A 16,909-nucleotide genomic window follows, 5' to 3' on the forward strand; every position below is an offset into this window, starting at 1 on the left:
AAAAAAAAAAAAAAATACAAGGGACAAAAAAATTTCAACAAAATATTCAATAGTAATTGTCTGTAATTCATGTCTCTTTTTGTTTCGCCTATTATCGTTCTTTTCCGTCAATTTACGGAAAGAGTCGAACCGGAACTGCCATCAGCCTTATCGAAAAGAAATAATACCAAATATATTACACTATTAAAATTTTACACGGTAAGAAATAATTTAAAAATAAAATCTTTTTTTTTTTATATTTGATTATTTTAAAGTTTAAATTATATATATCTAAAAAGAACTATTTTGATCTGTATTTTTATTCCGCACTAAATATTTAGTGCGGTATCAACATGTCTTATTTTACTTCCGGTCACCATTTTTGAATGTGTTTTACCCGATCTTATATTTACAAATATAGAAACTAGAACTCGCGACTGAAATAGCTCGATTTTTTGTTGTAAAACTCTCAGAAAACGAGGAAGGCATTTGTAAACAATGGCTGGTACCGCGGGTATGTTGTCTATCGGTACTTACGGGGAATATTCCGATGAAGAAGAAACTGAACACCATTCTTCCGAAGATGAGGATGAGGTTACCAAAGTGGAAGAAGATGGAGAAAACAAGAACTTGACTTCAGCAAATAATGCAACTAACAATCTTGATAATAACAGTGGAATTCATAACAATACGACCGGCGATGACGATAGTAGTGAGGAGAGGTTGGGACCGGAATCTGCGGTCGACAATATTTCCGATGAAGAAAATTCCCGGGTGGATTTGACAACACAAATACCCCGAATGTTTTCCAATCGTCCTGTCGACAGAGAAATCAGTAAGAAAACAGAAGACGACAAAGATCAGAAACTTTTGAAAGCCAAAAGTAAGTATAAACAACAATTTTTCTTTCTTCTTTACTTCATCAGTTTATGGACCGTGCTGAAATAATAACATTTAGAAATCTCGGCGCCTATTGCGCTTATTGATCCGCGCTATTTTTTAAATCGTATTTCCAAGTTTAATTAAAGTTTTGATATGTTTTTTTTTTTTTTTTAAATTCAATTTTAAGGTTAAAGTACAGAATAGGTACAAAACACCCTCCCCTCCCCATGTTAAGAATTACTTTTTAAATAATAACGTTATTATTTCAGCACGGATCAATGAGTACCGAAATCTCGGGTTTGTATTACTATAAAAAAAAAAAAGTGGTAGTGCACTTATTGATCCGTGCTGAAATAACGTTATTATTTAAAAAGCCATTCTTAACATGGGGAGGAGAGGGTGCTTTACAATTCTTACGATTGAATAAAAAAAACATATAAAACTAGGCACCGTCAAAACTGGGGGGGGGAGGGGCAGGTAAGTACTTTTTGACGGACCGTCTTTTTAAAAATCTACCAAAAATCAGGTAATTATCCTATCAATACGAAATTTTCAGCGATTATTAAGAGATGAATGAACTTTATAACTGGACTTATTTTTCATAAACGATATTTATACATATATTTTATTTTACTTACAACCCCCCCCTTGTTTTGAGGTGGTAAATATGCTTAAAATAATCATCTGAAACTGAACACAACATATTGTGTTGTTGTAAGGGACAGAAATATGGATTAAAAAAAAAAAAAATTGTTTGCATACCTTATTTTGACGTCTGAATATCAGAACTTCGATTGTGTTTAATTTTTTTTTTTTTTTTTTTTACAAAGGCATCACCACATTATCAAGGCCCAGAGGCCACTCAAGGATAAGGGTTAAAGAGTGTACAGTAGAAATTGGTCAATATAGTAATCATTAGTAATGAAAATTTGGTAAATTTAATAACTTATATGGAACGGCTCATCAAGAACTTATTTACTTTAGACTTGAACACAACCATATTGTAGTCAGCCGGAAAGCAGGAAAACGGAAGACAATTCCACAGGCGTGCAGTTCTAAGAAAGAAGCTTTTTTCATGGAATCTACGTTTAGGTTTAGGCACAGATAAAGAGTGGGGGAAATTATTGATAGTGTTTACAGCTAGACGAGTGTTTCTTGTGAAAGTTTGGCGAGGGGGGACCATAGATTGAAGCTCAGTTGAACACTTTCCATGAAAATAACGATACATCAGAGACAAACTCGCAACATCTCTTCTGTGAGATAGAGGTTGCAAGGAGGAGAAAAGGACATCTCCTACGAGGCTACGAAGTCTATTTTGAACTCTATCAAGGCAGGACAAGTCCTTTCTAGCAGCTCCTGCCCAGATGTGGCAACAGTATTCCATCCTTGGACGTACCTGGCTCTTCAGCAGTGAGATATCTACTGGATCGATAGAAAGATCCCACCATTTTTCCAGCGGCCTTGGCAACAGATTTGATATACGTGTTCCATTTAAGATCAGGAGTAATGGTCAAGCCCAGAAGCTTGTCAAAACTTGAGGCCTCTTGAAGACGAGAGCCATTCATTTCAATTGATGACAAATGTGAATTAGAATGTTGATGATGTAAAGAGAGAAGCTTGGTTTTAGATGCATTAAAAGTAACCAGCCACTCCTTTCCCCATTGTACTACGTGCTCAAGATCAGAGGAGAGAGAATTGGAGAGAACTTGGTCGTTTACTGTCTTAGATGTGCTACCATAAATGGTAGTGTCGTCAGCATAAATGTCTACAAATGATGTAAGGATATGATTTGGAAGATCATTAATGTAGATCAGGAAAAGAGTTGGGCCCAGGATGGATCCCTCTTTTGAGTTTTGAAGTGTGAAATTCGGTGAATATGTTAAGTAAAATAATTAAAGTTAAGCAAAACAAAAAAAAAATGTTAATATTTATACGAAAAAAGCCATTTTAAAATCTTTGATAAATAAATTAACAATTTTTTTTAGCGAGTTGAATAATGCATGACCATTATTAAACAGGGCATGCTTTGAAGAATCGATACAAAAAAAAAAAAATTCGATAAATATTGTGCCCTTTGTGTTAAAAATAGCATCATTTTTTCGATCCCGTTTGAAAACGTTTGCCGCCTTTCGACTACGGTGGAGTCGGTGGACCAAACGCGCTGAAATATTTTTTTTTTTTATTCTGCTTTAAATCCCCCCCCCCATTTTGGGGAGCCTGGCCCCCACACACATACACATTAAAAACCAAACTCATACAAATGGTCACCCATCTAGTACTGGCCAGCCTCAGCGTTAATAATACATTGAAATTTTCGTTACTGAAAAATAAGTTTTTTTGGCCTGTTTGGTCTTCCATAGTTTGCTTTTTATCGAATACAAACGTAAACAGTGTCGATCTAGACTCTAGATCGACGCGAAGTAACTGGTTGCCTATATGAATAAGTGGAATTATTTGAAATCCAGGTACTTATATTATAATATTTTTGCATATTCTCATAGAAAATCATTCTAAATCTTAGTTAGACAACAAATAAATAAATGAATTATTTAAAAAACCTTTTTTAAAAAATATTTATGTACGTTTTTTTGTGCAAGACAAAAAATATCAATTGTTAACTTTTTGGGAAAATTTAACATTTAAAATTTAATTAAAAATAGAAAAAGTTTTACATTATTCTATTTTCTATATAAAATTTAGGGTTTTATCTTTCTGGAAAAAAAAAAGTTACTCAGAAATAATGGATTTTGCTAAATGTAATTTCGTTTTAAAAAACAACAACAACTTGATTTTTCGGCCATTTTTGGCGGTGCCTATATAAAACTTTAATTAAACTTTGGAATACGATTTAAAAAATAGTGCACTAGCACTAAAAAAGTTGTCAAAAAACAAATATATAACAAATGTTATCAAAGGCAAGATAAGTTACTTTTCTACATAACTGGATATGTTTTTAGTGTTTATATTTAATGTAACATGTTTATTCAGCTCGAAAACCATACAGTGTTTACCGATAATGCATCGGTAAACACTGTATGGTTTTCTGTATGGTTTTACATCGGCGATGTATTGAAAAATTAAAAATGGCGTCGAACTCTCTGATGAACACGATAAGTTTGGGAAAAGGAGTAAAAAATAAAAAAAAAACTATAGAAAATACTGTTAAAACCTCACTGAATATATGTCAGCTTATGCCACTAGGGACCACCAAACGAATGTGAAGAATTGTGAAAAAAATATGCATGATTCCGTGACGTCAGATTTGTGTTAACTGTACGAACTATGGAAAAGCAGAAGCAACTTAATGATATTTTAAACCCTTTGTTTATCTTCTTCAAACTGCAATTAATAATTAAGCTTTGTTATAATTTTGGGTGCTAATGCACTTACTGATCTGCGCTATTTTTTAAATCGTATTTCCAAGTTTAATTAAAGTTTTATGATATGTTTTTTTTTTTTATTCAATTGTAAGGTTAAAGTACAGAATAGGTACAAAACACCGGGTTTGTATTACTGTACACATAGATTAAAAAAGTTGTCAAAAAACAAATATATAACAAATGTTATCAAAGGCATGATAAGTTACTTTTCTACCAAACTGGATACATTTTTCGTGTTTTTATTCAATGTAACATGTTTATTCAGCTCGAAAAACATGCAGTGTTTACCGATGTATTGGAAAATTCAAAATGGCGCCCGACTCTCTCTTTAACATGGTAAGTTTGGGAAAAGGTGTTATAAATAATAAACTAGACAAAATACTATTAGAAAACCACCGAATATATGTCAAGTTATGTCACTGTAACATATATTGAGCGAATTTCTAACAGTATTTTGTCTAGTTTATTATTTATAACACCTTTTCCCGAACTTACCGCGTTAAAGAGAGAGTAGGGCGCCATTTTGAATTTTCCAATACATCGGTAAACACTGTATGTTTTTCGAGCTGAATAAACATGTTAAATTGAATAAAAACACAAAACTTATATCCAGTTTGGTAGAAAAGTAATTTATCTTGCCTTTGATAACATTTATTTGTTATATATCTGTTTTTTGACAACTTTTTTGAATCTATGTGTACAGTAATACAAACCCTAATGGTCTACTATCCGGGACATAATTTGCAGGGGCATTATGAAGGGAGATGAGTTGAAAGATGTTTGTTCACATTACACTTGAACTTCTGCATATCAGTACAGTTGGGAAAGCAGAATCCCGGAAGTGAGTTCCAAGGACTTACAGTTCTGGGGAAAAAACTATTGGAGTAAAAGGGATCTCTACTGTAAAGGGGTGGGACTTAGTTGCTTGTCAGGTTTGTTGGGGGTAGTCACGTCGAGGAGGTACAAGTGCTTGCAGTTCGTCAGAGCATTCACCATTAAAGTATTTGTAGAACAGGCAGAGGGATGCAACATTTCGTTGATGGGACAGAGGATGAAGCCTAGATGACAGTTCAGGACCTATCAGGTTGGCGACTCTTTTTTGAACCTTGTCTAGGAGTGAGAGACTAGTAGCAGATGCACCAGCCCAAATGTGACAACAATATTCCATACATGGGTGAATGGTGGCCTTATAGAGGTACAGGATAGTTTCAGGCATAAGTAATTTTCTAGCACGGTAGAGAGAGCCCACCTTCTTTGCAGCAGCTTTGGCAATGCTCTCAATGTATATATTCCAGTTCATGTTCCCTGTAAATCTTAGGCTGAGGAGTTTAAAGGAAGTACTTTCAGGCAATGTGTTCTTAGCCATTGCTATTGGTGGTAGAGAAGGTTTCTTGTAGTTGTTGAAGGAAACAAGTTTAGTCTTGGCAGCATTTTGTCCCCATTCGACTACAGATTGGAGGTCATCCTCTTGTGTTTCTGCCATTTCCTTAGATATGTGTTCATTTGTTTTCCCCTCATGCCTGTTAAAGAGAGTGGTGTCATCGGAAAATATACCCATCTCCGAAACAATTTTATCAGAGAGGTCATTTATGAATACTAGGAATAATAAAGGTCCAAGGATAGACCCTTGACGTACTCTCACATTTATATCATATTGTTTAGATGTACGACCGTCGAGGACAACTTGGATTTTTCTCTTACTTAAGGATTTAATTACATTATGTATTCTTCCAGTGATTCCATATGATCTAATTTTCCTTAGAAGACAATCGTGCCATACCCTGTCAAAAGCCTTAGATATATCAAGGGTTATTGTTCTACTCTCCCTTTTATCCAATGAACGGTATATACGTTCAGAGACTACAGTTAAGATATCTGCTGTTGAACAGGCTTGCCTGAATCCATATTGTTTGTCAGTCAGGAGTTTAGCAGCTGTTAGGTGTTGGACTAGGGCTTGATTAACTAAGGACTCAAATATTTTGGCGAAAACCGGGAGGAGGCTAATAAGGCGATAATTTAGTGGGTCAGTTCTTTCATCAGAATTCTTGAAGACTGGTACCACAGAAGCGGTTTTCTAGCAGTCGGGAAAGCAAGATTCGTTAAGGCATTTATTGTAAATCTTGGAGAGAACTGGAGCAACCTCAGCAGAGCATTTTTTTAATAGCACAGCTGGGATGAGATCTGGTCCACATGTTTTTGAGGTGTTTAGGGTTTTTTATGATACCATGCACCTGAGAAGGGTTGATTTTATGATACCATGCACTTGAGAAGGGATGATTTTCAAATCGTCTAGTGTGGCGTCTGTCCACAAAGGAAAGTTGGGGAGTGAATGGTGTGCCAGGTCCAGTGTGGAGTCTGAGGCAAACCGACTGGCAAGCAGATTAACTTTGTCGGTTGCTGTGCCAGCAACCCCATGATTGTTTGATAGTGGGGGAATCATTGACTGTCCATTATTTACTACTGTTGAAGATTTTCCAAAAATCACGGGTTCCTAATTTCTGTGCTTCATTGCGTTTCCTGGTGGTTTCAGTGTAATCTGTCTTAGCTGTCACTATTACTCTCTTACAATTATTTCTAGCTTCTATATACTTCTGTCTGTTTGAACTGGACTTGTGTTGGTTGAATTTGCGGAACGCGTGCTGCCTTTGAGCAATGGCAGCTGCACAAGCAGAAGTAAACCATTGGGGAGAGCTTGCTATAGAATTTCCGTGTGGGAACATGTGCTTCAATTGCAGTTTTAAACCATTCAGTGGTCTCATTTGCACACTGTTCCGCTGGAAGAGAAAAGATATTTTGCCATGGGCATCTCTGATGAGTTCCCTGATGGCTTCCCAGTCAGCCTTTTTGTAATACCTTGTTGTTTTGAGTAGTGGGTTTTCAGTTTTAGGGCGAGAATTTAGGGTGATTTCTACCATTATCACAGCGTGATCAGCATTCCTGAGTGGGCTGTGGGCATTTGTTGTACAATCATCGGGAACTGTTGTCAGAAATAGATCTAGAAGTGAGGCATGTTGATCTTGCTGGTCTGAGAAACGCGTCGGAAGTTTTGTGTGGCAAAAAGAGACAAATTAGATATTGTGTGAGGGGGGGGGGGGGTCAGAAAATGTTTAATTTTTGTGCAATAATATTTTTAATCGGTTTTAAACTGGCGATAAAATAGCTGACAAGACCCATGTTTATATTAAAATTTAATATTTAAAAACAGTTTAAACACAATTAAAAATCTATGTTGTAAGGGAACATTTTGAAATAATGGAATTTTAATTGTTTTAATCTTTTAAAAATTAATTAATTTTTACGAAGTTTCTTTTTCTTTGCAATAATAGTCTATATTTACGATTTTGCGATAATAGTCTATATTTATTAGAAAAAAACGTTACTTTAAAAGAAAACAATAATATAAAATTTATGTCAATTTTTAAATTGCAACTTCAAGGCAAGTTTTTGTTCAATATGTGTATTTAAATTTTTAAGAAATAAATATTTTTTACTTATTTGAACTCTTATGTTTCATAATAAATAGAATTTTTGATAGATCTGAATATATTTTGTTCAAATTTTGAAAAAATAAATAGGGAGGGTCACGCACTAAAAAAAAAATTTTTCACCTCATATAGTTTACGGAAACTGCTTTTTATATGTAATTTCATTCTAAAATGGATAAGTATCGAAAATTTCACGAAAATCTGACCATTAGTTGATTTTTGCTAAATTTATTAAACACGAGTATGTTTTCACGTTCGGAATGCTTACTACATGGGAACGTTATTTTAAAGAGTCAATTATGTAAACACGATTTTCATTCGCAATTTTATTATTTTCGTTCGATGAAAAAAATTTTTTTAAATTATTACTAGTTTATTTTGCCCTTCTTTTAAATGGTACAAAAGTTATATTGATAATATTAATTTATAATAAAGTTATATTGATAATATTAACTCACATTAAAGTTACACCGTGTTACATATAGGAGGGTAATTCTGTGTGAATTTTGGAGGTGCCTAATTTTCCCGAATTGCATATTCAACACGAAGTCCGCTGCCATTTGCATTTTTCAAATACATTGGTAAACACTGTTTTTTAAGCTGAATAAACACGTTACATTAAATAAAAACACTAAAAAATTATCCAGTTTGGTAGAAAAGTAACTTATCTTGCCTTTGATCACATTTATTTGTTATATATTTGTTTTTTTGACAACTTTTTCGAATCTATGTGTATAATAATACAAACCCTATTTTTAAAAAATTTTTATATGAAAATAAGTGGACAATTTTTTTATTTAATAAATGTGTAATTTTTATTTTTTGTAATTGTTATCTTTTTATGTGAAACATTTTTAAAAATAAATATTTTTTACAGAAAAGTATTATGCTTACGCCAAACTTCTTTTAATATTACTACTACTACTAATAATAAATTGTCTAAAAATGTGATAAACTTCTTCAGTTAAAAAAATATCTGATAGAAAATGTTTCGTCGGGGACGCCAAATCATCTGCCACCATCTAGAAAACAGGGAAATAATGCAACAGTGAAATGTTTCGAGAAATATGTCAAAATGCCTCAAATTTCATTCTACACATGAAACACCGAAATGAAAACTCGTCCGGAAAAAATATAGTCGCTATCTTTATAAACAAGTCTAGTAAGAAACTAAAAACGATAACTCAAGATTGTTTTTATTGGTAAATTTTTACCTGCTTTCCATCTGAACATTTTCCTTTAAAATGCCAACTTTTACAGGTTTTGCAAGATATTTTATTGCAATTGCTTTTTGCTCCATTACAGTGGCAAAATAAGACTCACAACAAGGCCTACCTTAAAATTCAATACAAATTTTATTAAATCTTCGGTTACAAAAATGAATACTCAATTAACAGAGCTGTTAACAACCTCGAAAGGCGATAGTCTTTCATCTTCAACAGGAACTGGAAGCCGGTTCATCTGTCTTCGAAGATATGAGTTTATAGCCGTTTGAAGGGGGGTCGATATGATGTCTTCTGATGAAAAGGATTCAATTCTCGCATTAAGATGATATTACAGAAGTTCATAGTTAATGTTCATGGAAGGAAAGGTCTTTGATAACAGGTCAACAATTCAGACCTAAAACTCACAGGCGGACTTAAACAATAATTGTTGAGTCTAATCATTTAGGCTTAAAATAAAAATCTCGAGGAGACAAACAGAAAGAGGCGCACAATGATCCTCGTTCAGAAAGTTGGGAGTTCCAGTTTTTTATCATGACTGTTTCTTGTAGAACTCGTTTCCATCCTTCTTGTATGGCTGCTTGAATGGAACTGTAAAAGAAGAGGCACGCATGCAAAAAGCCCGCCAAAGCGAACTGCAGCAAATACAATCGGCCAATTTGATTGGTCCAAAACAAATACAATAGGAAGCAAGATTTAATTGTCCAATTGCTAACACTTTTCGGGTATGCTGAAAACGAATTTCTGATTTAAATTTTCCGCAAATATTTAGTTTTCCGGATATTAAGCAATGTCATTTCTTATATTATTGCTGGTGGCCATCTTCGTATGCGCATAGTTTCTCGGGGTTGCACGCACGCATTCCAAGATGCTTACCAGCAATAATACAAAAAATGACATTTAGCATTAATATCTGGAAAATTACTTATTTTCGAAAATTTTAAATGCAACATTCATGTTCAGCATAAATTTTAAAGTCGGCGTCATTTAAAAAGAAAATATTAAGGTGGAAAACGGGTAAAAATAACCGTTTTTTAATTTATTTTTTTAACAAATTATGAAATGTTTTTCTTTTTTTTTTATGTTTTCTCTGCCTTCCACCGCCCCGTAAAAATGGTTCCCTGTCCTGATTTTGTCATAGTAAACTATAAACTTGAGTTATTGTTTTTTTTTTTTTTTTTTTTTTTTATCCACTCAAAACAAGGCCCACGGCCACTGACACGCGAGGTACAAATGTGATTAGGAGTCATCCTTAGGGGGGAGTTGTGTAGCAAGATTCACATTACCTTTAAATTTTGGCATGTTGGTACAGTCAGGGAGCAACAGAAATCAGGGAGGGAATTCTAAAAGTAAAAGTAAGTATATCCAAGGATGGAGTACTGTTGCCACATCTGGGCAGAAGCTGCTACAAGTGCCTTGTCCTGCTTTGACAGAGTTCAAAATAAACTTTGTGACCTGGTGGGGGATGCCCTTCACTCAACTTCTGGAAGTCCTAAGCATGTCAGGGACTCTCATCACAGCCTCTTTCAGCTTCTCAATCAAACAGCCTTTGTCATTATGAGACAATTGAGGAGATGAAAGAGGCTGTGATAAAGGTGATTGACACGCTCACACAAGAAGAATTCTGTGGCGCTTTCCAAAAGTTGTTGAAACAGTATAACAAGTGTATTGCAACTGGAGGAGATTACTTCGAAGGGGACTTGTTTCATGAATGTACTATCTATAAAAGTGCCCATACAAAAAAAAATCTGGAAACTTATTGAAGGCACCTAATTCATATAATATTAGGACAGTATTCAGGAGTGGCTCAACTCTCTAAAACATCTCGATCAAGTCTAGTATCTTACTACATAAAACAAGAATAACCAAGAAAATTCAGAAACTCTGTTTTCTTTATATATACACTTGTGCCCGATATTATTCATACCCCTCGGATCTTTGAGATTTCTATAAGAATATTGCTCAAACCAGAAGGTAGACAATATTAAAGGGATTTCAAACAATAAATCAAGCATAAGCATTCAATTTAAACTCAACAAATAAATAAATTATGCAAGTTTGAAGCATTATACTAAGAAAAACAATAATGGCACTAGTTCAAAATTATTCATACCTCTCTTACTAATAGTCAATAGCATGTCCTTTATTCTTAATAACTGCCTGTAACCGTTTTGGATATTTATCAACAAGGTTTTTACAAGCATCAACACTGATTTTTGACCATTCTTCAATGCAGTAGTTCTCCAAATCCCTCAAATTTCTAGGTTTCCGCTTTTTAACCTCAGTTTTCAATATGTGCCAGAGGTTTTCGATAGGGTTCAGGTCGGGACTCTGGCTAGGCCATTCCAAAACATTAATTTGATTATCCTCAAACCATTTCTTGACTATTTTGGCAGTACGTTTTGGATCATTATCCTGTTGAAGGACCCAGTTTGGTCCTAAATGGAGCTTCTCCGCATCCTGTCTAATGTTTTTCTGGAGTATCTCCAAATATTGCTCCTTCTTCATGGTTCCATCTATCTTGACCAAACTACCTGGACCACTAGCCGAAAAGGAGCCCCAAAACATTAGGCTACCACCACCATGTTTCACCGTGGGTATGGTGTTCTTTGGGTTGTAAGCTTCTCCTTTCTTCCTCCAAACATAAGAAGCATCCATATGGCCAAACAATTCAATTTTTGTTTCGTCAGTCCACAAAATACTTGAGAAAACGGACTCTGGAGAATTCACATGGGTCCTAGCAAACTTTAGACGTGCTGCAAGGTGTTTTCCGGTGTGCAATGGAGTCCTTCTTGGTCTTCTTCCTTTCAGACCATTTTCATGCAGAGTCCTTTGCAATGTTTGCCTTGATATTTTTATGCCAGAAGACTCCAGATTTTCTAAAATGTCCTTAGTAGTGGTGGTTGGATTTGCATTAACACTTTTTACAATATTCCTGGTGGCTCTAGCAGACAGTTTCCTTTTCCTTCCTCTACCAATCAAGTTGTTTGTTGCGTGGTGGCTCTGGAATTTTTTGATGATGCTCTGTACTGTTGCTGTAGGGACCTCAAATTTCTTGGAAATTGACTTGTAACCTAAACCATCCTTATTTGAATTCACAATTTTAGTCCTAAGATCATTACTAAGCTCTTTTTTCTTCCCCATTCTAATAATTTTTATTCTTTTATTGGTTTTCAGTTGATATCATTTTAATTTCTGAAAAATGCAAAAAACGAAATGAAATTAATCAAAGGTTGTATAAAAGCATTCAAAATAAGAATCAAACAGGAAACAAACAGTCAGAAACTCGATTAATACTGAAAAAATAAGGGGTATGATTATTTTTGAACATTGCAGATTTTATAAATAGCTGTATATTTCTTTTATTACAAGTATCCCGAGATTTTAAAATGACGAAAATGATCAGAAGAGGTTTATTAAGAATATGTATCAATATGGACGTAAACAATAAATTCTTACAAAGTTACACCTAATAAACTCAATTTTCAAGGGGGGGGGTATGAATAATATCGGGCACAAGTGTATATATATTTTTTTTTTTCCTTTTTTTTTTTTGTTCAATTTTCACCCCAAACAAGGCACAGTGCCACTTTGAAGCAGGGGGCTACTATTAGGGACTTAATTAGCGGGGTCATTATGAAGGGAGATGAGTAGAAAGATGTTTGTTAACATTACACTTGAACTTCTGCATATCATTGCAGTTGGGAAAGCAGAATCCCGGAAGGGAGTTCCAAAGACCCGCAGTTCTGGGGAAGAAACTATTGGAGTAAAAGGCTTTCTTGCACCTAGGGATCTCTACTGTAAAGGGATGAGACTTAGTAGCTTGTCGGGTTTGTCGGGGGTAGTTACGTCGGGGAGGTACAAGTGTTTGCAGTTTGTCAGAGCATTCACCATTAAAGTATTTGTAGAACAGGCAGAGGGATGCAACATCTCATCGATGGGAAAGAGGCTGAAGCCTAGATGACAGTTCAGGACCTATCAGGTTGGCGACTCTTTTGAATATATAATTTTTTTTTATGGCAGGCTATGATAATTAGATTCCAAAATCTAATATATATATATATATATATATATATATATATATATATTTTTTTTTTTAAAAGATGGATTCACTTTTTAGAATGCAAGTTTTCCCAAATATATATTTTATAAAAATCCAAAGCATCAATTTTTTTTTTAATAAGCACAAAAGTGTCATTTTTAAGTATTTTTTTTTTATTTTATTTATTTTTTTTTTTTATTACATTTTCACCCCAAACAAGGCAAATTGCTACTTTGGTGTAGGGGGCTACTATCAGGGGAAACAACTACTGGGGTACTATGCAGGGATTTGGGCAGCAAGGTGTCGGTTCACGTTACACTTGAACTTCTGCACGTCAGTACTGTTTAACCGGAAAAGCACTCCTAGGGGGGCATCAGGAGTTTTCCCAGAAAATCCGTTCTGTTACTTTTTTACTTGTATCATGTTTAATACTTGTGCAAATTTTAAAACAATTCCAAAGTGTAGTTATTGAGAAAACTGCGGACAGATGAATGGGCAAACTTTTAACTTTTTAAAGTTTTAAAGAATTGATTTAAAAAATTTAGATTTAAAAAAAAAAAAAAAATCTAAATTAAATTCAACGCACAATATATTATTTTTTTTTTTTTTTAATAATTTTTTAAATATAAATTTAAAGGAGCAGATCTCAATGCACTCACATTTTTTAAAAATTCAAAAAGAAAATATAATAAAAAACTTAGTTCCTCTCAACATGACTTTTTTTAATTAAAAAATAAAATAGTTGAATGTACTTGCAAAAAAATGTAATGCAAAAAGACACCAACAGATCTTTTCTACAACAATTTAACAGATAAGAATGATTATACGAAAAGCAGAATTAACTTTAAAAAAAAAAGAAAGTTAAATGAAAATGTTAGATGCTATATTATGTGTGTTTAAATGAAAACATGCTGCCTAAATTCACACACACACTCTCTCTATATCTATCTATCTATCTATCTATCCATCTATCTATCTGTCTTTTTTCTATCTCTCCCTGTTTTACAAAATGTCCTCTTTGTAGATATTTTCTGTTCTGAAACCGTAAATAGGCAGCCAATTTTTTTACATTTTGAAAAGGAAATGATTTTAATGATTTTTAACTGATAAAGAGCAACTATAAAGGTAGGTAATTCGTTTCTCATTAATATTCGCAATGTTTTTTGTGACACTGGACGTACAGACAAATAAATTAATATTAGATGCTTAAACGAATGTGAAACAAAATGTTTGCAATCCAAACTCACTGCAGATGTTACTTCAAAGATGATTGATGTATTTGTTGTTTCTTGAATGACGTTTCTTTTCATATCGTATTATATGAATAAACATTGTACGCAAAGTTTCCTTCATTCTATGCATGTAAAAAGCGCCATTAAGACATTTCTGAACGCCCAACTCCTGCCAATAAAACGACATATTGAAATATGGTTTACTTTATCACCAGATTCGTTATATTTCAGTCGGCTTAATTTCAAATCTATAAACAGTTAATTCTGCCACGTTAACATCTGTTTACATCAACTCGTTGGCGAAAATCGTTAGCTACAAAATGTTTGGTACGTTCTTAATGATTATCGCTTATTAAAAACAATCCAGTTTGCGTTACTGATAAATAAAATGATCTGAAAATTGGAGTAATATCTGCTTTGCTGTTTCTAAAGATAAAATAAAGAATTTATTCAGCGTTATTGATTGATTTCAATTGTTGAAAATCTTTTTCTTTCCAGCCCGCTTAGTATCATATGGAGATGTCGAAGATAAAAGTGAATCCGAGAAAGACGACAGTGATGCAGATCCTGATCCGGAAAAGTTTTTAGTTGTAAGTTGAAATTCCTTTCAAACACACTTCTGTTCATCTTTACTCTTATCTTTTTTCAAAGTTCACACTAAGCTAATTTATGTCTGGCAGTGTTCTTAAATATGTTTTGTACAGAAATCCATCTGATAAATTGAAAAAATATATTCTTAAAAAAAGCTTTTCTCTCTTATAGATAAAAATAATAATTTTTACATGGTAATATTTTACGTTACACTGCCCAAGGGAGATAATAAAATTTCAGCAAATTAATTCTTAAAAAAAAAAAAGATTTATTATATTCTGGGGATATATCTTAGTGGTTGATCATTTGACTACAGATCAAATGATCTCTCTGTCCAAGCCCCAGTGTACCTCACCATTTTATTTTAATTTTTTCTTATTAATGAGTTCAATTTACGATAAGAGGTATCATTTAAAATATAATATTTATGCATATTTTACGACTGAGCAATGCTGGGTGGCCTGCTAGTTGTCTATGAATAAATGTTTAAAGTCTCATAAAGTGATGACTCCTTCGTTTTTTTTTTTTGTTTTTTTTCACCCCAAACAAGGCACAGTGCCACTTTGAAGCAGGGGGCTACTATCAGGGACTTAATTAGCAGGGTCATTATGAAGGGAGATGAGTAGAAAGATGTTTGTTGACATTACACTTGAACTTCTGCATATCGTTGCAGTTGGGAAAGCAGAATCCCGGAAGGGAGTTCCAAAGACCCGCAGTTCTGGGGAAGAAACTATTGGAGTAAAAGGCTTTCTTGCACCTAGGGATCTCTACTGTAAAGGGATGAGACTTAGTAGCTTGTCGGGTTTGACGGGGGTAGTTACGTCGGGGAGGTACAAGTGTTTGCAGTTCGTCAGAGCATTCACCATTGAAGTATTTGTAGAACAGGCAGAGGGATGCTACATCTCGATGGGACAGAGGCTGAAGCCTAGATGACAGTTCAGGACCTATCAGGTTGGCGACTCTCTTTTGAACCCAGTCTAGGAGCGAGAGACAAGAAGCAGATGCACCAGCCCAGATGTGACAACAGTACTCCATACATGGACGAATAGTGGCCTTATAGAGGTATAGGATACTGTCAGGCGTAAGTAGTTTTCTAGCACGGTAGAGGGAGCCAACCTTCCTTGCAGCAGCCTTGGCAATGCTCTCAATGTATCTATTCCAGTTCATATTCCCTGTAAATGTTAGGCCGAGGAGTTTAAAAGAAGTACTTTCAGGTAATGTGTTCTTGGCCATTGCTATTGGTGGTAGAGAAGGTTTCTTGTAGTTATTGAAGGAAACAAGCTTAGTCTTAGCAGCATTGAATGTGACCAACCATTTTTGTCCCCATTCCACTACGGATTGGAGGTCATCCTCTAGTGTTTCTGCCATTTCCTTGGATATGTATTCATTTGTTTTCCCCTCATATCTGTTATAGAGAGTGGTGTCATCGGCAAATATACCCATCTCTGAAACAATTTTATCAGGGAGGTCGTTTATGAATATCAGGAATAATAGAGGTCCAAGGATAGACCCTTGAGGTACTCCCGCATTTATGTCGTATTGTTTGGATGTACAACCGTCGAGGACAACTTTGATTTTTCTATTACTTAAGAAGGATTTAATTACATTATGAATTCTTCCAGTGATTCCATATGATCTAATTTTCCTTAGAAGACCATCGTGCCATACCCTGTCAAAAGCCTTAGATATATCAAGGGCCACCGCTCTACCCTCCCCTGTTTTATCCAATGAACGGTATATACGTTCAGAAACTACAGTTAAGATATCTGCTGTTGAACGGGCTTGCCTGAATCCATATTGTTTGTCAGTCAGGAGTTTAGCAGCTGTTAGGTGCTGGACTAGGGCTTGATTAACTAAGGACTCAAATATTTTGGCGAAAAGCTGGAGGAGGCTAATGGGGCGATAATTTAGTGGGTCAGTTCTTTCACCAGAATTCTTGAAGACTGGTACCACAGAGGCGGTTTTCCAGCAGGCAAGAAAGCAAGATTCATTAATATAATACTATAGAGTTGTCGGAAAACAAGATTCGTTAAGGCATTTATTGTAAAGTTTGGACAGAACTGGAGCAACCTCAGCAGAGCATATTTTTAATAGC

The 16,909-nt window shown here is 34.5% G+C and overlaps 1 protein-coding gene across 4 annotated transcripts in view; it reads left to right on the forward strand.

Annotated features, from left to right (window-relative positions):
- The first annotated feature begins 321 nt into the window (after window positions 1–321).
- LOC145276689 (SAP30-binding protein-like) overlaps window positions 322–16,909 on the forward strand; it is a 58,654-nt gene continuing 42,066 nt past the window's right edge. For 2 of the 4 annotated variants that reach the window (XM_080127870.1, XM_080127869.1), the window contains exons 1-2: window positions 322–862; window positions 14,722–14,813. In XM_080127870.1, the coding sequence (XP_079983996.1) occupies window positions 478–862; window positions 14,722–14,813 (477 nt within the window). In that variant the 5' untranslated portion in view covers window positions 322–477. Of the gene's footprint in view, window positions 863–14,304; window positions 14,551–14,721; window positions 14,814–16,909 lie in introns of those variants that run through there. The other 2 variants (XM_080127872.1, XM_080127871.1) reach the window with 1 other exon arrangement.

Source organism: Euprymna scolopes, chromosome 5, assembly GCF_053919585.1.
Source record: "Euprymna scolopes isolate OS-2025 chromosome 5, ASM5391958v1, whole genome shotgun sequence".
Taxonomy (NCBI): Eukaryota; Metazoa; Mollusca; class Cephalopoda; order Sepiida; family Sepiolidae; genus Euprymna; species Euprymna scolopes.